Below are 23,234 nucleotides of genomic sequence, written 5' to 3'. Positions count from 1 at the left end.
GGGGTCACCCTGAAGACAGCCCCACAAAGGGAATAGCTCACAGGAGTGAAATTGGAAGATAGCATGTGTTGTGTGCAAGGGAAACCCTCCTGCTTAATAGAACCAGTTTCAAGTCATACGAAGAATTCCTGCCCCTTATAGGCAGATCAGAAATGCCCTTGGCCTTGGCTAGGCAGTGAGCAGGGAGAGGAAGCCAAGAGAATGGCCTGGAGGCACCCGAACAGGCAGAAGGGAACTTGTCACTGTCTTCTCTCAGGAATACCTGAACACCCTTGTGGCAGAGACTGCAGTGCTCACCAGACACCCCGTTTTCTCCTCTCGATTTCCCTCTTGAAGTTATGGGGGACCTTGTGGCTATTTTTGGTCAGTGAAATATGTGTGAAGAGATGACGGGTCGTTTCTAGGTTGAGGAGGTAAAAACAAAGCAAAACGCATGCTCCATTTTTTCAGTTTTCTTTTTTTCTTGCCCTTCCTGGGTATTTGAGTTACTTTGTGGAGCAGAGTCCTCCTACCCCACCACCAACCCACATGACGCACAGTATTAGTGAGAAATAAACATCGATGGATTCAAGCCGCTGAGGTTTGGGGGTTGCTTATTACAGCAGCATAACCTAGCCTGTCCTGTGTTCTGTCTCAAAGCTTCTAAGCTGTGAACACTTGGAGTGTGGGAAAGAGCCAAACCAACCCTTATACTGACATGCAGATGAGTATGAGCTTAGGGGAGAAGGTAATTTTTACCTGCAGAAGTTGTGCTCCCCAATCCCGTGGGCCTCTGCACCCTCCATAAATATGTTGTAATGCTCTTGCAAGAGGAGGTGGGAGTTCCAGTGCAGGCACGAGTGGTGGTTGATTGTCCTACTCACTTTCCCTCGGTAAGAGAAACCGTCTTCCACATAGCAGTCGTCAGAACCTCGGATAGAGCGGGCAGAACCGTGAGAACAGAAAGCAACTGGCATGCTGCCCCCCAAAAGGACTTTGCATGCATATTAGGGGGTGAGAGTATTGGGCCTGAATGTTGATCTCTCTAAGAGTTTACTGCAAAGTCCCAGAAACAAGGTGCCTTGAACGTCCCACATTTAACCCAGCTTGAGATGTAGTGACTGTGGGTGGATGGGCGGGTGGGAACTTAGTTACTCAATTTTGGCTCTCCCAAGACCTGGCGGCAGGTGGGCTGAGGCCCAGGGGATGTCCAGGTGTGTCTGACTTGCCTGCACTATATCCCAAACAGACCCCATGCCCTCAAATGAGGCAATAGCAGAGTTTGGGAGTCAACTTGTGTCCCATTCTGGAGACAAAACCCAAGGAGAAAAGGATTCCCAAGGCGTCGGTGGTGGCCCTGAGGTTCTGAAGAAGTGGTGGCAGAGACCCATACCTATTTCACAGAACTTCCCCTTGAACTGGTTGGGACAGGTACAGGTAAACCTGGATCTCCGCCGGTTGCGGGAGCAGGTGCCGCCGTTTTGGCAGGGGTTTGGCCTGCATGCAGGAACCGCTGTGAACACAGGAAGTGGGGCTGGGGAGGTCTTCAGAGGGAGTTGCAGCTACATCTGAGATGACGAGGAAACACTGGTGTCCATCCTTTCACAAAAGATGAGTCACCCAAGGGAGAGGACAGACCCGCTGACACTCTAGAACATATACATACATGGATGAAGGCCATATGCCCAAGTGTATGTGAACAGATGGGTCGCTCAGTAAGAAGTAGCAAGAGGCACGGACTGGGCAGGAATTTGGGGATCAGTCCAAGCTAAGTTGAAACTTGGCCCTGCCTCTTTAAAGCTTTGTGACTCTGAGCAAGTTAGTCAACCTCTCTGAACTCCAGTTTCTTCATCTGTAAAACCCTTCTCTGTAGTTGTGTTTTGGGGAGGATGTGAGACAGCATGGAAACCTCCTGGGACAGTGCCTGGCTCACAGCACCAAATCAATACAGATTTACTCCCCACCACCGGCCATTCCAGGAATACACGAGGGCTGACCTCCTGGAGGAAAGTGATTTTTAAGATGATTGTTTTTGGGTGGGAAGGGACACAGATCAGTCAATTCTTAGTAGCTACTCAGGGATGATGAATCTTAAAAAGTCCTAGTTATAATGGCCACCATGGATGTTATCAAAACATCAAATATATCTGACTGCCCCCCAATAGGGTGAAGAGATCCCAGGCACAAGCCAGGGTAGAGAAAGCCTAGCGTAGAAGGGGCTGCCCGCACTTACCTGTGGAGCAGCCTGGACCCCTGTAAGGGTGTTTGCAGGCACAGCGGTAGTAGGGAGGACTCTGAATAACAAGACATTCCCCGTGGCCACATGCGTTTTCTCTGCACCTGTTTTTCACTGCAGAAGATCCATAGAAAAGAAGTTCCAAAGGTATAGGATATTGCACACCTGAGCAGTAGAGCGTTTGGGGGAGGGGTGGCTGGTAGAGTGTGTGCCCCTGTCCATGGTCCTGAAAGACCTGATGCTCCCTAGACAAGGTTTTTCTCTAATCCTCGGCTCATGAGTGATTGGTTTGCAGTTCCTCCCAGAGTTCATGGTCTTTATCATTCTCTCTCGATGAAAACCATGATAATTTTTACACTTTTAACAAATAGAGCTGCAACTGGAGTTTCTCTACTTCATAGCTGATTTTTTATTCCATTTCCAGCTTTCCTCAGTCTTCTGAGAAATTAAGGGATAAACACAGAAACCATGCTTATATTGATATCTCAAACAACCCAGAAACATTTATGGAAAGGACTTGTAGGAGTGAAAATAGAATAAATAAGTAAAGAGGGCACAGGAGAAAGAAGTCAACCATACAACCCTGTACATGTAAGACCCTCGCTGCCCTCCTTCCCCAGTTAGACGGGTGCTAGATGGAACAGGACCCAGGTTCATGCTAGAGGTGCAATTAGTCCATAGGAGTTGTACTCCTCATGCTTATGACATTCTCACAAGACCTCATGAAACGCAGACACGGCGTTTATCGCAGTCTCCATGAGCGAGGTCAGCAGGAGGAAGGAGCACGGAGCCAGGAGTCAGGCACCAGTGCTCTACTTCATGCTCTTCTCTTCACTAGCTGTGTGACCACGAGTAAGTCCCATGTACTCTCTGTGCTCCCTTTTTCTAACTGAGTTGGGAATTAGGTGCCCTGAGACTCTTCCTGCTATCCCATTTGAGAACAATATTTTGTGATTGTAGTTAATCTAAACACTCAAAGCAAAAGAAAACAAAAAGCCCTTAGTTAGGAATACATCTTGGTGAGAGTCCATCTCTTAGTTCCTCTTAGCCTCAATGTTCTCATCTGCAGAATGGGCATACTAGTCCTATTTATCACACAGAGGTGAGGATTCAGTGAGGTGCTGCCTATGACCATACTGAAGAATCCATGACATGTGATATGATGTGCATGGTTATCATCCTTTCTGTGGGATCACTCAGCCCTTCCTGACCCCCTAGAGCTGGAGGAGGAAACTGCCTCTTGTTCAGCGCAGAGAGAAGAGTGAATCCAGAGGGGGTACACTCACCATTCTGACAATTTCTCCCAGAGAAAGGGGCTGGGCAGCTGCACGTGAAGCTGTCCCCACTGACAAGGCAGGTCCCGCCATGTTTGCAGGGGTTGGGCAGGCATGGATCTAAGACACATGGGCAGAAGGCAATGTTTACAATGAACAGGAGGCGAGAAACCTCCTACTTACTCATCACATTTCCGTCTCCTACCCAAATGAGAAAGTGACTACACACGCAGTGACTGGGGAGAGGGGGAAACACACATTGCCTTTGGAGAGCGAGGAAAACAGCAGCCTCATGACCAGAGAGAGGGATTCGGGCTGGAAACAGGGCAGGAGAGAAGGAACAGCTCCTATCTCTCCTCGGCCTGGATTTCGACGGGGCCTTTCTCACTGAGAAACTCCTCCTTTCCATCATCAGGGTTTTTCTCCTCCCAGTCTCGCTGGGAGTGCACGGGGTCTGTCTCTGATGCTGAATGCATTTCACAAGCCTGAAGACCTCCCCTACTCCCAGTGCCCAGGGGTGGAGGTCGGGCCTGGGAAAGAAAACCCACCCCTAACGAAACATAAGCTTTCTGAACATCAGGCAAGAAGACCAAAGGCAAGAGGGTGACAGAAAAATTGATGGCAAGGAGGAAATGACCCAGTGGCCTTCATCTTTCTTCAACTACTTGTTCAGTTAGATTTTGTCATATTTCATCTGTGCCTTTGGCTTTTCATGGTTGTCTGAATGGATCTTCCCTCGGGGAATTCTTTATCCTTCTGTTCACACACATTGTTCTTTGGTTCAGGAACTAGGATCCCTGGGCCCGGCTCTTGTTTTGATGGTCCCTTCTGATGTTCCCCCGATGCCCCATATCTTAGCCCTGCCTTCCAGGCCACTTCGCACAGTTACACAGCTTTTATTCCAGCTGCTAGTGCTTTCCATTTCTTCTTCGGGTTTAGTCACATGGCTTTGCTTGGGCCAGCTTTTCATTTCCCTTTCTGTCCTGTTGCTTAGTTAAGAAGCCACACAAAAAAACAAAAGCAGATGTGGTAAAAGCACATGTGTGCGAGAACACCCCCCCCCCCCACACACACATATATTGTGACAACTGTGAAAGGCTTCTGATGAGTTGAAAAATGAAATAAAGCTCTGATCAGGTACCTCAGTTGGTTAGATATCATCCCATATACCAGGGTTGTGGGCTTTATCCCCGGTCTGGGCACATGCCAGAATCAACAAATGAGTGCATAAATAAGTGGAATAACAAATTGAAGTGTCTCTCTCTCCCTCTCTCTCTCTCCTTCCCTCCCTCCCTCCCTCCAGCCCTCCAGCCCTCCCTCTGGCTCCCCCTATCCTTCTCTCTCTATTCCCCCTTCTTCTTTCTCTCTAAAGAATCAATTTTAAAAAGGAAACTGTAATAAAAAAAAACACAGCCCAGGTGTGAGGAAAGGAAAGACCCAATGCCAAATGTGTACATGCTACAATTGATGCTGAAGGTTAACTCAGACTCCTCTTCCTAATTAGGACCTACCTGTAATCAAAGCTCAGGGAATGAGTTTGAATATGATTCCTATTCACAGCATCAGGAGACCTAGATGATGAGGCACTGACTTGTTGTATCAATTTGACTAAGTCAACTCCCCTCTTGGCCTCATTTGCTCTGTCATTTGAGGTCTAGAGAGATGGTCTCTAAGAACCTCCCCAGTCCTCACAGTATATAATTATAGCTGGAAAAATAGCCAGTTGAAATCATTTCTTTAATACTTGTTTGATGATGCCCATCAGAGAGTGGTAGGAGGTCCTTGCATGTGGTCATACATAAACTCCCCTCCAGGTATGCTGCCCTCCTCCTGGGAGGCACCCCCAACCCTGCCAACAGTGTTAGCACCTACCATTGTCTGTGTAGTACCAGTCAGGATTACCGGGGTAGTCAACAGCGCTACTGGTGTTCTCTTCCTGGGCTTCATAGTCATAGCTGTAATTATAGTTGTCAGGAGTCCAATCTAGAGGAGTGAGAGAACAGGACCAAAGAAACCCTAGTCAATAGATCAGCATTTTATTTCACCAAGTGTTTTTTTCCCCCAAAGATTTCAAAGTCCTGAAGAAGGAGGCATGTGTCTTTCTAGCTCCTCACACTGATGGGGTAGATAAGAGGTCAAGCATTGAGAGTTTCCATTTTTTCTTTTTGGTGTTGGGGGTTGCTTTTGTAACCCAGCAAAGCAGCATTGGCACTGATCAGAGTCAAGAGCGCCTGATTGGAAATGGGAAGAAGTCAAGTCCTGGCTTCCCATTAACTGTGACCTTGAACAAGGCAACTGTATTCTTGTTGTCCCTGTTTTCTCACCCATAAACATCATGAAGATGATTGGAGCCTGAAAGTGCACCAAGGTCCTATCTAAGATCTGCCCAAGGTCATATCCAGTGGCACTTGAGTGTCTCATTGGGTGGTTCTGTGAGTGAAATTTCTTGATGGGACTTTATTAGTCACCTTAGCTTAATGAAGTCAAAGAAACACCACTGTCACCTTGGTCACAGCATCAAACTCTCCCAAGTTGTGTCTAGAAAGTCATCATAAACAGCTAATGTTTACTGAGCCTTTACTATGCACTAAGCATTTTACATAATCCATTCATTTCATCCTCATAAAAATCTAGATGTGTTATTATATCTATTTTAAGTTGAGAAACCCGAGGTTGAAAGAAGTCAAGTAACTTACCCAAGGTCACATAGCTAATAAACAGCAGGATATAAATTAAGACAGTTTATCTCCATAGAACCCCAAAATTGCACTGGCTTGACTGCTTCCACCAGCCTCTTACAGGCCTCAGATACATCTACACTTGCCCTTGGGGAGAGGGGTCCAGCCATCCCCACTGAATAGCCATCCTGTTAATTAGGAATCACCCAATGACAGCCTTGAGAAGGTTCATGGATCCCACCCACGGAAAGACAAGGCAGTGGATGGGGTTGCCCCAGGTGTAGACCTCACACTAGGCCAGTCAATTGGAAAAAGCAGGTGTATGCGAGGCTGGACTGAAGCTCCTTGTGGTCTGAGGCTTTGGAAGAGACTGGGAGCTCTGTGGCTCATGGAGAGAAGTTTGGGATCTGCAGAAAGTTTGCAGAAGCCATCCAGCTGGAGGGCTGTGCACAGAAGGGCACGGAGATCCTTTACGTTTGGGATGGACCGCAATGTGTGTTGAAAGTGCTTTATGGGAGCCTCACCTGGGAGGGTCTCTTCACCTCTGAACTGGAAGCTTATTTTGTCTTTTCTATTCGGTTGGCACTTAATCCCATTGTCTAGATAAAAAATGTGCATTGTACGGCACTGACTTTGCTGTCTCCAGCTGGCAGGAGTATGGCAGGCAGAAGCCCTCCGGAAGCCATCCAGAGATGCATATGATAATGAGGCAGGAGCAAATGCAGATAGCGGACTTGAAAAGGTGCTCCCACGGAGCCAGCTGATGGCTCTGAGACCAGCACTTTACCTAAGCCCGATTATCAACCACATTACCTCACTCGCCTCTCAGTCATTCCCTTATAGTCTTTATCTCTTTGGCTTTTGAAAAATCGACTTTTGCACAATGGCTGTTTTATATTTCCCATTAAAATGGAACTATCTTTTTATTTCCTTTTTGAATCTGCCAACTCTGGTTCCTTGCCAGAGTTTCACCTCATTTATCACAGTGTCAAGTCAAGACTCCCTTTGCTTGCTCATTATTTCTCCCGAACTGCTTTTCCCCCACTATGAGAACGCTCCCAGAGGAAGCCACCTTCCCAGGGATGAGGATCTGGGTTGAAGATAAGGCCATTGTCTTCCTGGAGCAAATAAAGTTTCTTTCCATCGAGTCTGATAAAGCAGAGAAAGAGAGAGGGAAAGGGAGAGACAAATGTTTCTCTGAGTTTGGCATACAAGATCTCAAACTGGCATTTGGGAGAGACAAAGGGGTTTGGTAATGAGGCATTGCATCCTTTCTTTCTTGTAGGATTGTTTTTGTAGAATGTAGTATTGTTTTTTTAACAGGTGTTTATAGATGAGTGCCTCCAGGTTACCCCTGTAATTTCTCACGTAACTGCCATGGGTGGAGGGTCAAACTGGATCATTTTGGCTAGGCCATTAAAAATCAGCCCCATTTAGGGGACTGAATGGTAATGGAAAAAAATACGATAAAGAGTAAATTAGAAGAAAAAGGAATCAACCCCTGTGCAGGTATTTGGAGATGAGAGTTTTACGTAGATGGAATGGAATGATTTTTCTGGGGGATGGGGGATGGATGAGCTGTCGGTTGGAGGATTTTGACTTGAATCCAGACCTCAGAACAAGGTCTGCTCATCTCTCAAGGAAGCTAAGGAGGGACTAAAGCATGTAGACTGAATCAGACTCCTGCTATTCCCCAGAGCCCAGGCCCCTCGGCAAAGGTGGGTTGAATCAGGAGAGCCTTGGCAGTCACAGACCACCAGAAGCTGGAGGGCTGTGCAAGGAAGGGCACGGAGACCCTTTACACTTGGGATGGGCTGTCACATGCGTTGAAAGTGCTTTATGGAAGCCTCACCTGGGAGAATTTCTTAAAGCTTACTGTGTCTTTTCTATTCTGTTGTCACTTAATCCCATTGTCTAGATGAAAAATGTGCATCGTATACCCACAATGGGCCAGGTATTATGCCAGGTGCAGGAAGGCATTGGGAATAATGGAGAGTAATACAAATAAGGGTGGGATGTGGCCTCTGCCAAAGGAGCCTCTTGTCTGGGTTGGGTGGGGAAAGAAAGCTAGCCAAGGAAGGAGATGTAAGGGTGGTGAAGAGGTAGGGGAGCTAGATGTGGCCAAGTCTAGGCCTGGTAGCCCTCTGGTGTGGTCTGAACTAGTCTGATGGAAAAAAATGACCCTGAACCCCACCCCTCCCTGTATCCACACCTTTTGCCCTGTGACTTTGCAGCTCCTCCCACCAAAAGATAAAGCATATTTCCCCAGCTCTTAGGTCTGGGCTGCCTTTGGGACTTGGTTTGGTCTATTGCGTGTGGTTAATGTGTGCCTGGGCCTCAAGAAGCCTGTGTACTTCCTCTCTCTCTTCTTCCCTCTCTTCCCCCCTCTCATGGCCCCCAGCAACTGCCTTAAGGACAAATGTGGCCTATTCTACAGGGCGATGAGAGGACATGAGGGGCAGCAGCAGGGCCAGTGGTCCTGGCCAAGGTCTCCGACATGTGAGAAAGCCCAGCCCATCCACCAGCTCAGCCTGGTCCAGACCCAAAGAAGAACTGTACAGCTAAACCCAGTCTACATTACCAGCCTCAAGAATTAGGATCTAAATACATTGTTAATGGGTAAAACCACTGCATTTGGGGCAGTATGTATATTATGCAGTAATAACAAATGTACACCCAAGGCTTGCTAATGGGATTAGACTTTTAGATACTGGGGCTTTCCTCAGTGGCCTGGGTGGCTGCAGAGTTTCAGGTTCCATGGCCAGATCTCAGAGGGCGCTTCTCCCCTGTGGTTAGTATTTATCTCGTTCTATCTGGTTTGTTTCTTCCAACGTGATAGTCGGTTTCTTAAGAGCAGGGCCATGCCTATTCCCCTTTCTACCTCAGTGCCCAGCACAGATCCCTGAATGCAGTTACTGTGTGTGTCTGACAGATTAATTTTTCCCTCTCTGAAAAAAAAGAACTTCCTTCTTTTTTTTAAGGTTGTCCCAATTATCTTATTATGTTACATTATTATGGTTGTCCTAATTTTTCACCCTTTGCCCCCTCAACCCAGTACCCTTCTTCCCTCTGGCAATCCCCTCCCCTTAATTCATGTCCATGGGTTATGCATATAATTTGTCTTTTGTCTTTTTGTCTTTTGTTCTTTGTCTTCTCCATTTCCTATACTGTTCTTAACATGCCCCTATTTTGTACCTACCATTTGTGTTTCTTAATCCTTGTGCCTTTTCCCATATTCTCCACCCCCCCCCCCACACCAGCTTATAACCCTCCACATGATCTCCATGTCTATGATTTTGTCCCTGTTCTGGTTGTTTACTTATTATTATTATTTTTAGATTCAGTTGTTGATAGTTGTGAGTTTGCTGCCATTTTAATGTTCATAGTTTTGATCTTATTCTTTTACTTAACTAAGTCCCTTTAATATTTCATATAATACGAGTTTGGTGATGATGAACTCCTTTAGCTTTGCCTTGTCTGAGAAGCACTTTATCTGTCCTTTTATTCTACATGATAGCTTTTCTGGATAGAGTAATCTTGGTTGTAGGTCCTTGCTTTTCATCACTTTACTTCTTGCCAGTCCCTTCTGGCCTGCAAGGTTTCTTTAGAGAAATCGGCTGATAGTCTTATGAAAACTCCTTTGTTAGTAACTCTCAGCTTTTCTCTTGATGCTTTTAAGATTCTCTGTTTATCTTTAACATTTAGCATTTGAATTATGAGGTGTCTTGACGTGGTCCCCTTTGGGTCCAACTTGTTTGGGACTCTCTGTGCTTCCTGGACTTGTATGTCTATTTCCTTCACCAAATTAGGGAAGTTTTCTCTCATTATTTTTTCAAATAAGTTTTCAATATCTTGCTCTTCCTCTTCTCCTTCTGGCATTCCTATGATCCAGATGTTAGCACATTTGGAGACGTCCCAGAGTCTTCTTATACTATCCTTGTTTTCTGAATTCTTGTTTCTTCTTTCTGTTCTGGTTGAATGGTTATTTCTTCCTATGTTCTAAATCATTGATTTGAATCCTGGCTTCTTTCCTTTCACTAATGGTTCACTATAGATTTTTTTAATTTCACTTAGTGTAACGTTCTTTTATCCCTTTATATTGTTTGCCATATTCATTGAGTTCTTTGAGCATCTGGATCACCAATGTGTTGAATTCTGCACCTGTAGGTTGGTTATCTTGGTTTCATTTAGTCCTTTTTCTGGGATTTTGCTCTGTTCTTTCATTTGGGCCATGTTTCTTTGTCTCCTCAATTTGGCAGCCTCCCTGTGTTTGTTTCTGTGTCTTAGGTAGAGCTGCTTTGACTCCCTGGGAAAGGCACCTGTAAATTGTGTGGGGTGGAGCCTTAGGTAGTCACCAGAGTGGGACAACCCACTTCACTGCTCTGTGGCTCTGGTGGGGGGGAGGGGGGGCTTGGAGAAGGGGCTGTGCTGCTGCCTGGCTTCTGGGGTTGGCCTGGAACTGGCCCCATTTCTAGTCACTTCATCCACTCCCTGTATGTGACTGGTGGCCTTCCAGCTTTCGTCCTGGTGTTGAATCCCAGAGTGAGCAGGCCCCTTAAGTAAAGTTTCCTAAAAATCTGGCAGTTTCTTCCACCACCCCAACCCCCACTGGTTTTTATAGCCAGAATTTATGGGGATTTACCTTCCTAGTGTTGGAAGCTTGGGCTGTGTGATCTGGCCTGGGGCTGAGACTGCTTGCTCCCAAGGTATCCCTCCCAATTTTTACCCACCGCCTGTGAATGTGGGACCGCCTGCACCTGTTCTGACACTGCTGCCGCCTCTCCATGCACACCTTGCTTCTCCACCCTGTCTCCTCCTCTCCACCCCTCCTGCCTGTCTGGATGGTTTCAGCTTCTTTAAATCTTTGCTTGTCAGACTTACAAACAGCTTGATTTTCTAACAGTTCTGGGTGTTACTTGTTTTTGAGATTTAGTTGTAATTCTTGTTGTGGTTGCACAAGGAGGCGAAGCCTATGTACCTATACCTTCATCTTGACCGGAAGTTGCCAAGCCCTCCCTTCTGATTGGCCTACACATAGTGGGCACTTAGCTGGGCCAGCACAGATGGTGTCAGCTTGGAGCAGAGTAAACGGGGAACTTAGGAGAAAAACTATGTGAGACCTGGGTCAGGTATTTTGTGAGGAAAAACGCATGTTGAGCTATGTAGGAGTCTAGGAACTTGTCCAAGTCCCATTAGGAGATTGTAGAAAAACACTCCTAGTTCAAACACAGATTACTGGAGACTTTCTCTAGGCTACAGAAAAGGGCAGAGCTTTCAGGGAAGAATGGGGCAGCTGTCAGAAGCATATCATACAGAATAAGTATAAAAAGGTATAATAGGTATAAAAAGTAATCCATGTGGGTTTGTCTATTTATCAGAGTCTGTTTCTGGAATTTATCAGGAAGAACAGTGACAGGATCCTGAGTTAACCCACATAATCCTACTAAGAGGTTATTTTGTGTGGAGTATTTTCTATGCATTAGACACTACACTAAATAAACGTGTTGCATGCAATCTTATTTAACCTGAGGATAACCCCACATGGCATGGGTTTTGTTATTCCTACTTTACAGAAAAGCAAAAACTAGGGCAGAAGGAGATGATATCTGAAGCAAGTCTACCTAACTCCACGTCTGGTGTGCTTTTTTTATAAGCGCCGGGGCCCCTTTTCGGGCTTACGTTTCATGAAACTCCACGGGTTTTAGCTTCCAGGAGGTAACACGCCCTGGAAAAATCTTCTTTCGCAAAGGCTCCTGGTCCCTCGGCCAGGATTACCATGGTCCAGACCCAGGGTCTCTTGAAAAAAAACTCCGGAGTTCCTGTGACGGAGGCTTTGCAGCTGCTCTGGATAAACAGCTTGCCAGATGTGTGGAACGGAATGAAAATCCCTGGAATGCCATCCCTGTTGGCGTCATCCATCACCGTGGCACAGACGGTTCCTCCCCCAAGCCCCAGCCCTGTCGGCCTGCATTTGACGCTTCCAATCCGGCTGACAGGGCGAGCCCAGCGGAGACCCTCCCTGGCAGCCGGCAGGACAGCTGATGGATGGGCTCAGGCTGCGTGGCCGGGCAGGGCCGAGCCCGCTTTGAAGAGGCATTTCCGCGGGCCTGTTGGCTGCCGCTCTGGGGAGAGGGGCAGAGTCTGTGCTGTTTGATGGCCACCTCCCCTGCCACCCATTGGGGGTTGTGGCTCGGGCACCTTCTGCTCCAGGAAGACCCTCACCGTGCAGTGTCTCCAGCAAGACCAATGGAAGAAAGAGTTTGCCTGTGGCCACGAGAAGTGTTTCCCTGGCTACATTGTTGTTGAAAGCCTGCTGGGATCTGATACGTTTCATCAAAGCGCAACCCCCTGTGAAATTAAATCAGACCCGAACAGGGGTGTTTTTAAAACCTAACCTGCTCTTTGCAGAAAGACAAGCCCCAGCGTCTCACCCCACTCTGCTGCCAGAGGCTGGCAGCATGCCTGAAGGTGGACGCAGGAGCCCAGGTGGTGTGCTCCGCAGTCCCTTCCAAAAGCACACTGTCAGAAGCTATTGGCAGAGTCCTCACAGGGCCCAGAATGTCATGTTATAAATCCAACAATCTCCACTCCTGGCTAGGTTGTGTTTTAGCTTGTGCTTAAATACTACCGGTGATGGGGAGGTCACTACCTCGCAAGAGTCCGGGAGTCTATGCAGACTTTTGGACAACTCTGGTGATTTGGAAGTTCTCCCTACTGCAGATCAAAGCTGACCCTAGAGCCTCTGGTCTCTTTAATTAAAGCTTTCTGGACACATGGAATGAACCCGCTCCCCTTTCCGTGACCTCTGCTCAGGAGGGGCGCTGCTTACAGTTAGTTGTGCTGTTCACAGCGCAAGTCCAGAGCACCGCAGACTCGGCCTCGCTGCAGGTGTCCTTCTCAACGTTCCGGCGGACGGCAGTAACGTGCCATGAGGTCAAGATGCCTCTTCTCTTTCCCACAAGTCCCCCTCGTGGACGAGGGGTGGGGCTGCTTTTCAAATGCTTGAAGAGAGGGAGGTCCCTTGAATCTTATGCTCCTGGCTCCTCCACTGGGTGACGCCACTGTTCTGTAGCTCTGTCTCTCTGACACCCGGACCAAAGCAGCCTCTTCCATGGGGCCTGGGCACTTAGTGCTCAAGGTCGGGGGGTGCAGGGGGGTGCCGGATTGGCTTGCACCGTCCTTGGAGTCCACAGGTGGGTGCTGCTGTGGCCAGCCAGGGGAGCCCTCCAAAACAGGACTCTCCAAGGACCTGGATTTTGTGTTGTTGGATTGAACATTCTCCTCTGCTTTGGGGAAAGACATGGGTCCCCTCAAAACGCACCCTTGAGGCTCACATACAGTTTTGTCCACCTCCACAGACATTCCTGAGCCTGCGGAACAGGATGAAGGCCAGCCATTGGTTGCTTTGAGCTGACACGAGTCTGCCTGCCCATCTCAGGCTTTGCTGCAGAGGGGTACTGATGGTCTCTCTGAATCTGGTAATCGCCACCTTTGCTCCAAATAAGCCCAAAGGTTAGATGGGACCGCGGTCTCCGCGTGCTGTCTGCCTGGCTGTCGTCCTTTATGGGTGGCCAGCCCCGGCCACTACCAGTGAGTGGACTTTCCTTCCTTAGGTCTCAGGGCAGCAGAGGTGGCTTTGGACCCAGAGTCAGAGACCAAACGTGGACGATGGTATGGCCTGGAGGAGAAGCCCTGCTCAGGCTTGGCGAGGCTGTGGGCACCAGGCACAGGAGACAGGGCAGGGGGAAGGTGAGCGGGGGAGGGGTGAGGCCATGGAGACAGCCCACGTGCAGGGGCAGGGCTCACTGGGGGGTGGATGCATTGGATCTTGAGGAAACAGGCCAGGTGGGGGTCCTGCTGGGAGCCGCCACCAGGGGTGGGTGGGTGGGTCAGCCTCGGGGCCACCTGCTCCGCTCTGACACCATCCTCCCAGCAGACAGGGGCTGGCTTCCCACCTAAGGGGGCGACACAGGGCTGGGCCGCCTGGAGCCAGTCATTGCTCAGTGACACCCTCACTTTGTCTTGTACCTGTCACCTCATCTCAGCCACTAATGGGGTGGGCGACCTGGGGCCCGTTGTGTCCCCTCTCTGGGCCTCAGTTTCATCCTCCGTAAGAGGAAGGGGTTTAACTGCATCAGCAATTTTCCCCTTAATACCTGGCATCAGGTGTCTCCACCGGCAACTGGAAATCGTGTGAAGCATTCAGTGTGTGCACGGACACACAGACACCCAGGGGAGCGTGTTTCTGGGACAATCCCCAAAGGGGCCAGTGACCCTCTGAACCATCGGAACTCTGAGGTCGTGCCAACACTCCCCCGTGTGAGCCCCCTGTCCTCCACCCCAGAGCCAGCCTGGGGTTGGCGGGGACCCCGGGGCCATGGGCACACTCACCTGGGTCCGGGTCTACGACGAGAGACATCAGGGAGAACTGAAAGACAAAACGACACAGAGCAGAGCGGGAGTGAGCCCACCGTGCAGGCTGACGGGGCTTCCAGAAAGGCCAGGCTCATCCCCGACGCGGTTCCCCGGACCCAGCGTGGCCCTTGGCCCGCGGCATGCCTCACGAGGGCTTTGCTGCATGAATAACGACCCCAACAGTCCCTCCTCGAAGGCGGTACTTAGCAGGACAGGACAGCTTTGTTCGTTTACCAGCTGGAACATTTCCTTCCACTCAAACCCAGGGTCAGTCCGTGAAGATCCCCTGGGCCAAACCCAGTGGTTATGGTTTTATAAATAAAGTTTTATTGGGATACGGCCACGCCCATTGCTCCCATGCTGTGTATGGCTGCCCTGCTGCTGCCGTGGCAGGGTGCTTGTGCCAGGGACAGTGCAGCACCCAGCAGTTCTTCTCTGGCGCTTTACAGACCAAGTGTGCTGACTTCAGATTTAGGAAGGCAGAGGTCTGTCTATCACCCGACACATCCCCTGTGGGTCCCGGTGGCCAGAAAGCCGAGGTCACTGTCCTGGTACCCACATCCCGCGAGGCAGCTCGGGATGTTTGCTGCCTCTGTGCTCAGCAGAAGTTCCACCTTTTTTTTTTTAAGTGTTGTGTTACTGTAGCCTTCCTTACCCATTCTGGGAGCTAGGCAGATGATCAATTAGGAAAGAAAGGTCGAAAGAGAGAATGCATCCTCAAGTGATGTACCAAGGGCACAACCTCAACAAGAAGCGTTCTTGACAAAGACGCCGCCCATCCTGCATCTGGTCGAGAGAAACTCGGCAGGTCCAGGGCGTGGGCTTCCTGCAGAACGGCCGGCCTGGGCCCCCGAAGGGGCCAGCGCCGTACAGGACAAAGAAGGATGCGAAGACCGTTCTTTACTAAGTGAGACTGAACAACAGGATGCTGCCTGGGGTCCTTGACTGCGTCCTACATGTTTAAGAACAGCTATACAGGACATTACTGGCACAATTGGGGAATCTGAATATTGACTTAGAGGAGATGGTATTATTGTCTGGACATTGACTCTCCTGCGGGTGATGATGGTAGGTGTGGTGGTTCTGTAGGAAAATGTTCGTGTTCTCAGGGGAGGCGTGCTGAAGTGGTAAAGGGGACACCTGCAGCGTAGGTGCAAATGACTCAGCAAACCACTGCTCACACACACACACACACACACACACGAGAGAGCAACAGAGGAGGCAGTGTGGCAAAGCGTTTGTTGTCGCGTCTGTCTGGGTGAAGGACATTCATTGTGTTAGTCTTTCCACTCTCCTGCAGGTTTGCAAAACTACAAAATAAAAGGCCGGGGATTGGAAAAGAAGGCAGGACACGGGAGGGAGGCCATGGGACGCCTGGACGGGGCCTGTTCTGTGCCTCGCAGCCTGTAGCCCTGTGGCCGTGGGAAACGAGACGGGGGACGGTGGGGGGCGGGGGGAGAGCAGGTTGGCTGCGGGGAGGCTCCAAAGAGGAAGAGCAGATGCAGGCCTCGGGAGTGGTCCTGGGCCACCTGCCTGAACTGGGAGCACCTGAAATTGGCCCCTCCGGGCTCGAGTGTCCGGGCAGCACTGAAAGGGGCTCACGAGGACCTGGAGGACAGAGGCATGTGGCCCCTCCTTCACAGTCAGTCGGCCCTGCAGTGTGGGCCAGGCCTGGCCACCTTCTGCCCTGAGATGTGGGCCGGACAGGAGGGAGGACTTTAAGGCACAGGATGGAGAAGGCCCTCCCAGACTTGTGCCTGGGCCTGACGGAGCTACTACACATCTTAGTTCCAAACTGGAGCCGGAGGGGCAGGCAGGTGCTGTGCTGCCTGAAGCCAGCAGGTGGCAGACGTGCCCTTCCTAGGAGCTGGAACTGGCTGGCATCTAGAGCTGGGAGGGAAACCATACAAAAAGCAAGTCCACCCAGCAGGACCTTCCTAGCCTGGTGGTGGGGGGGGGGGGGGGGGTTCAGATCCCACCCGCTCTCAGAGAGTCAAGCAGCTGCCGCCCAGCTGCAAGGCCTGCCTGGGCTGCGTGTCCGCGGGTCCCAGGACCCAAAGCAGGCCCACTGCATGTGTGAAATCACCGGGTCCACTGCAGAGAGAGGCTGTGGTGAAACGTGGAAACTGGCAGTCCGAACACCAGGCTGGGGGTCTGGGGGACCGTGTGGGAAAGGCCAGGGCTGCGGCCAGTTACTGACGCCCTGCATCTGGGCTCTGTGACTCTGACCTGGGTCACAGTGGGGGCGGGTGGGGGACATGAAGAGATGTGATATTATTTGCCTTCTTTCATTCCACCGTTCTGCTCAGTTTTCCCACACAGAGACTAGGAAATCCATGAGAGAAGCCCTCCTCCCGGGACTTGCGAATCCGAAGACGACGACCAGGGAAAGGAAGGAGGAGGAGACGACAACTCTGATCTCAGTTCCCAACAGTTAAGAGCTGACTGCGTGCCAAGGATGGTGCTGGGTGTTTTACACGCATTTCGTCTCGTTGGTGGCACACAGTAATTGACCGCTGAGGTCCTAGAATTAAGTCCGTGCTAGAGGTCAGAAAACAGGTTTGTGGAGATGACGTCGCCCAGAGTAACTCAGCTAACAAATGCAGGAGCCGGCATACAACGCAGCCAGTTTTACCCCGGGCCCTGGCTCTCAGTGTCCATTGCTGTGAGTGCTGGGAACCACCGTGTGCCTAGGCTGCGAAGGAAGGGTGCAGGAGAAGGAAATAGAGGAATTTCCTGACCCCAAGAGAGTCAGGGAGTTGAGCTAGATTAAGAGATGGGGCCCCTGTGCTTAGGAAGCTCTGTGACGAGCCTCTCCACTACGCTAACATCACCAGAGAGCCTGTGTCAAAGGTCGGGAGTCTCACAGGTGGAGGGTGATCAGTGGGGACGGCAGGGAGGGGCAGAGAGAGAAGGTCCCACATCTCCGAGACCTACTGGTTTACAGTGTAATCTCCTTAGATGAAGCGAAAGGTATTGTGGTCTAATCTATGCTGTGCGGTCTTTAGCGATTATTTCAACTCAAGTTCTTCCTCTGCCTTCCAGAATTCTAAACCTTCTGGAAAACAAAACAAAACAAAACAAAAGGGCAGAGGCTAAAGGTCTGAGTTGATGATTTCCAGGAATTAGCTGCTAGAAAATGCTCTCAGGGGCCTGGGAAGCCATGGAGGAGAGGGCTGGGGCCAGTCCTGCGCTTTGGGGCCAGAAGCCTGGCTCAGAATGAATGAAACAAAGCAGAACCATCTTTCACCTGGTAGGTAGGAGACTGGGACCCCAATCCCAGCCACCCCTTCCCCTTTAGATGTTCCTTCTCTCTCAGAGGAACGGTGGGAGCCCGGGTGTCACTGACCACCTCGGAAGGACTGTCTTCCTCCCCAGGGCAGCTGGGTAGGAGAGAACTCTGCGCCAGGGCCAGGTGAGGCTGCAGCTGCTGGGCGGGAAGGCGGGCCAAGGGCAAGAGGGCACAGCTCAGCAGGGCCGCTCCCACTGCTGAGCAAAGAGCTCAAGGGCAGGGCGAGGGGTGCAGGTGACAGAAGACAGGGGTTGCCAGTGTTCCGGTCATCAGCCCAACTGCCGCCTCACGCCACCTGCCCACTGTGTCGCAAACATAAGCTGTGTCATGTGATGAGCAGCTGTGCAGAGTCTCCTAGGCCTTCTTTAAAAAAAAACTGTGGTAAAAAGTATGCAATATATATATTTCCATCTTAACCATTTACTAGTATTCCATTCGGTGACATCAATTACATTCACAATGCTGTGTTATCATCACAGCGACCTACACCCTAAACTTTGTCATCATCCCTAACATAAAGTTCACACCCATCGATCAATAACTCTCCTTCCTCCTTCCTCCAAGCTCCTAGTAACCTCTATGCTCCTTCTGTCTCTGGGAATTCGCCTATTCCAGGTAGCTTGTGTGCGTGGAGTCACCTCATACTTGTCCTTCTGTGACTGGCTTTATTTCTCCGTAACGTGTTCCAGGTCTGTCCAGGTTGTAGCGTAGACCACAGTTCCATTCTTTTGCACAGCTCAGTAGTGCTCCAGCACATCACGTTTTGTTCACCTGTTCATCTCTTGATGGGCACATGGGCTATTTGTGTCTTTTAGCTATTGCGAATCATGCTGCCATGAACTCAGGTTTTGTGTACAAAAACCTGTTCAAGTCTCTGCTTCCCCTTTTTGGGGGGCATATACCCAGGCGTGGACTGCCTGGGTCACGTGGTCATTCTGTGTTTAACTCGATGAGGAGGCACGGGACTCTTTTCCACTGTGCACCATGTCACATTCCCGCCAGCACAGCCTAGCGGCCCCCGCGTCTCCACATTCCCGCCGACACTTGTTACTTTCCCACGGTCAAAATTCTGGCCATCCCAGTGGGCGTGAGGGGGTGCCCCTCAGTCCTTCCTAGTCTCAAGGGGTCGCATCCTTCTTGCTTTAGGCCACAGGCTGTGCAAGGATGGCCTGGGATTGGCGGTTTACTGTGGCCTTGCTCTGATCTGGAGCTCGGGGCAAGGAGGGAAGGCTCGAATGGGGAAACCTGGAGGCCAAAGGGGAAGGTGCCGCCAGGGGTTCCGGTGGGTGGTTTCCTTCTCGGGAGCCTCAGTGAGGCCTGGAACCACAGTGATGCACCGGGCGAGGGGGGGCGGGCATCGTGGAGAGAGACTGGCCTGACCCGTCCTATACAGAGAGGCAGCTGAGGCCTGCAGGGTGACGCGCCCCTGTGAGGACATCAGCAGATGATGGGACTGGACTCTCCAGCCCAGGGCAGGGACTGGAGACCAGGTCTGCTCGATCTGAGGCCAGCCACCCAGGCCAACCGGTCCCAGCTGACTGAGGGCTGGGCTGCAGCTTCAGGTGGCTGGCACAGATGGGGTAGGGGACCGAGAGAAGAGTGAGGGCTGGGCTGCAGCTTCAGGTGGCTGGCACAGATGGGGTAGGGGACCGAGAGAAGAGTCCCATTGGGAGACCTGGAGAGTTTCCGTTTTGATCTGGATGGCTCGATAAAAATCCAGGTCTCTGGGCTCTGCCTGCAGGGGTGGTACTTGCGTGGGTCTGGAGCGGGCCCAGAACGTGCGTTTTCACCCAGCACCCGGGGGCTCGGGCCCTCGGCCACCCTCTGATGACGCCTCTCTTAGTCGTGACACGGCTGTTGGAGAAGACTCCTGGGCCTCTCTTTGTCCCTGTGCTAGTCCTGGACTCTCTCCACACCTCGCTTTCCCCAATTATACAAGAAAGAATTCCCTCATGCAGCCCGATGCTTTGTTTGGTTCTGTTTTCCAGGGTATTGGCTGAGAAGGGAACTAAGCACTGGCAAAGGATTACTCTTCAATAAGCACTTGGAAACAAGTATCGGCCCACAAGTGCCATCCCAGGGCCTTGGGACAATGGCGTGGGGGTGGGGCTGGTGGTGAAGAGCAGGGAGCGAGACTGGCCAGGGTAAGCGGGTTGCATCCGAGCAAACCTTCATTCCTGGGTGTGATCACGCCCCTGGAAGCCCTCTGGAGAGGCAAAGGAGCGAACAAAACAAAAGCACGAGTGAGTGTGGGGCTCACCAAGTGGCATAAGCCCCCGCACTGGCCTTCTTGGCCGATCCACCTCCGCAAACAGCCCGGGGCCGCAGAAAGAATCTGCCCGCTGAGGAAGGGAACCAGCTCCACCCCTGAAGCTGTTCTCAGGTCTGTGCTGCCCAGGGGGGCAGGGTGCAAACCCCTGGTGGCACCCAGGCTGGTCTGGGTGGCTCCTGGCCAGGGTGCGACACACCATCAGAACACAGGGGAAAAGTCATCTCCTCCTCAATTTTACCGTCCGCCCTTGTCATGCCCTCACAAAGGACGAGCCCGACGGTGCCGGTGGATTCCCATGGTCCCCCTCTGCTCCTCTCCCCTTCTTCCAAGGAGAAAGCAGGCTCCAGGCTCTGGGCTCTGGGTGGGAACTGTCCTCGGTTAGAATTCAATGACATCGTTTTGTCTTCTGTTCTTTGATTTTTTTCCACTTATCATTTCGACAGTTACCTTTTAAAAATGCATCTATTTGGCTAGAGAAAAGGTGAGTCAGTTTAACAGAAGTATGAAGAAACTGGTTTGGGCTTTCACACGATTTCCGAAGGGGGACTCAGGCGTGACGAGAGCTTTGAAAGCCCTGGAACTAGCCGGTTAGCTGACGGACAAGACTCGCTCCGTCCGGGGTTGAAAAGGAAAACTGTCGAAGGAGCCTCAGGGAGAGGAGCCGTGTCCCCTCCCGCCTGACGCCAGAGCCTCAGGCCACGGACGCTTCTGACCACTTTTGCACCCCCTTGAACGGCCTCCTTGGTTTTGGGTGCCCCTTGGTTTTGGGGCACGGCAACCTTCACCACAGTGCTCACGAGCACAGGGCCTGGCATCGGGCAGACCTGGGTTTGAATCCCGGCTCCGACAAGGCCCAGGGCTGTCCTCTCTGGAGATCGCTCACCTCCTCTGGAGCTTGGTTTCCGTTCTGCAAAGTCAGGATGGCGGTGGCCCCTGCCTCCAGGGGCTGTTGGGAAGCTTTAAGGACACCATAAGCCCAAAGCATGCAATGGCCGATAGATAGATGGTTGCTGTTACGATGATCATTAGGACTCATAGCTGCTGATGTCTTTTAAAAAAATTTATGTATTGACGTTGGCCAATGGAGGAGCCATTGAGAAGAGCTCATTCGGCCCCACAGACTCTTCCCGGAACTTGTTTGTTGGGTCCCACTCACATCACGCTACCTGCCCCACCCGCCCCAACTTTTTTTCTTTCTTTCTTTCTCTTTTTTTTTTAACCTGGGATTTTTGCCCAAGTCCTAAGCCAGGAAAGCTTGTTATATTAATTATGAAGAAAAAGCATGTTTTATTTAAGATCCCCACTGCCAAACGCCCTGCCATGCCGTCTCCCTGTGACAGCAGAGCGGCCTGTGCATCGGAGGAGCCCTAATGAATTTAAAACACAGCCGTGTCTGTGCCTGGGTGCACTTCCCGTGAGCTGATTTCCCTAAACACCGGTGTGTGCTGCCGAGGCTAATGAGTCGGGCTCATGCACAGGCTCCATTAAAAGAAAATCCTTAGGAAGGTGCCATGAAATTCAGTCCATCTCTTCTCCATAAGACTGTGAGTTACAGCAAGGGGGAGGGGTGGCTCCTGAGCCCGAAGAGACAGACGTTCTGGAGCGTCGAGGCTTTATTGACAAAGGTGGCTCCTGTCTTCCCATCCAAGGCCTTCTTCGTACTCGGGGCCATGAAGATTGGGATGCTGGAGTTCATCAGAGGCTGAGCCCAGTTCCTTGGCCATCCAAAATTGGCCCCGATACTTCAACAGCCACGGTGCTTCTGAACAACAACCAGGCAAGATCGCTCTCTCTCTTTCTCTCTCTCTGCGTCTCTCTGTTTCTCTCTCTCTCTCTCTCTCTCTGTATCTCCAAGGTAGAACCAGGCGGGTAATGTGCGCCGGGCAAGGCAGAAAGGGTGTTGAGGGTTAGGAATGATGGGGCTGAAGCTTCTAACAACAGGAGCAGCAGCTTCTCCTCGCTGCCAGGCAGGGATGTGAACTCCGCGTCACTAGAATGTCTGGTTTTCGAGAAAGCTTAGAGATTTGTATTTTTTTTTATGCAAAATGTTCTGATTTTCAAATGTTGCTGAGCAAGCGAAAGGAAAATCAATGTGCCCAGCCAGACACACCTGGGTCCCAGTCCTGACTGGGAAGGTGACCTACCACCTTTGGGCTTGTTTCTCATCCATAAAACAAGGATAACGATGCAAGGCTGTGCTGAGGACAGGCATTCAAAACTGACCGGTAAGGACAAACAAGCCCAGAGCAGACGAGGCAGGCCCTACAGATGGACCCGTGTCCACTGCAATGATATTTGATCTATTTCTGATTTACCAGGTAAATACCTGGTAAATAAAAATCGGAGTTGAAGATGAGCCAGAGATATCGTCAGAAGATTCGCTGCATGATCTGAATTCATAGTGGGGCGGGGCGGGGGGCGGTAATTGGGGCCTTTCCAATGGGTAGCCATCGCAGACCCTGTGACTGATTTTCTTTCCATTTTCAGAGGCACATGGAGTCCTTGACACTCCACTTACCAAACAGTCCCCTCATCTAAGAGCCTCCTGTCCCTATGGGAGGGGCCGGGACCCTGAAGCTCTGTGGACTGAAGAAATCTCATCTTTAGCCAGGGTGCAGGCAAGAGACCTAGTCTAGACAGATGGACACCAGCCATCGCCTAGAACTCAGCCTTGTTACTTCCCAGCTATATGACTCAAGGCCAAGTCCCCCAGCTCCTCACCTATACATTGGGAGCAATAATAGTACCTACTTCTCAGGGCACTTCTGGAGCTGAACTGATCCATGGGCAGCACGGAGCCTGGCACACAGGATTTCTTATTAAACGGAAGCAGTTGGGGCAGGAAAGGCCACCTGGCCCATCTGCTCTGTGGCTCCATCCCTCCCATGATGCCCTGAACTCTCCAAAGCATCTGAGCGACTTGGCCACCCTCCCCCGGATGTCTGCGTACTGGCCCGTGAAGCGCAAGCTGCCTTCCCGGCCACCTGCCTGGCGCACAGCTGGGGCGGGAAGCGCTCCAAAGCCCCCGGCCCTCTCCTCGGAATTGACTAAGCTCATTGCCTGAAGGCCCTCTCTCGCATTCTCTCTT

The 23,234-nt window shown here is 50.9% G+C and overlaps 1 protein-coding gene across 1 annotated transcript in view; it reads right to left on the bottom strand.

Moving 5' to 3' along the window:
- The window catches only part of HABP2 (hyaluronan binding protein 2), a 33,783-nt gene that overhangs the window by 8,520 nt on the left and 2,029 nt on the right, over positions 1-23,234 (bottom strand). Inside the window, exons 2-7 of the mRNA XM_028513814.2 lie at positions 14,559-14,595; positions 5,362-5,472; positions 3,502-3,609; positions 2,213-2,329; positions 1,373-1,492; positions 739-910 (exon numbers count right to left, since the gene is read on the bottom strand). Coding sequence (XP_028369615.2) covers positions 739-910; positions 1,373-1,492; positions 2,213-2,329; positions 3,502-3,609; positions 5,362-5,472; positions 14,559-14,595 — 665 coding nt within the window. The remainder of the gene's footprint in view (positions 1-738; positions 911-1,372; positions 1,493-2,212; positions 2,330-3,501; positions 3,610-5,361; positions 5,473-14,558; positions 14,596-23,234) is intronic.

The sequence above is a fragment of the Phyllostomus discolor genome, chromosome 5, assembly GCF_004126475.2.
Source record: "Phyllostomus discolor isolate MPI-MPIP mPhyDis1 chromosome 5, mPhyDis1.pri.v3, whole genome shotgun sequence".
Classification (NCBI taxonomy): domain Eukaryota; kingdom Metazoa; phylum Chordata; class Mammalia; order Chiroptera; family Phyllostomidae; genus Phyllostomus; species Phyllostomus discolor.
The sequence above is the reverse complement of the archived record's forward strand: the minus strand, read 5'-3'. Positions and strand labels throughout refer to the sequence as shown.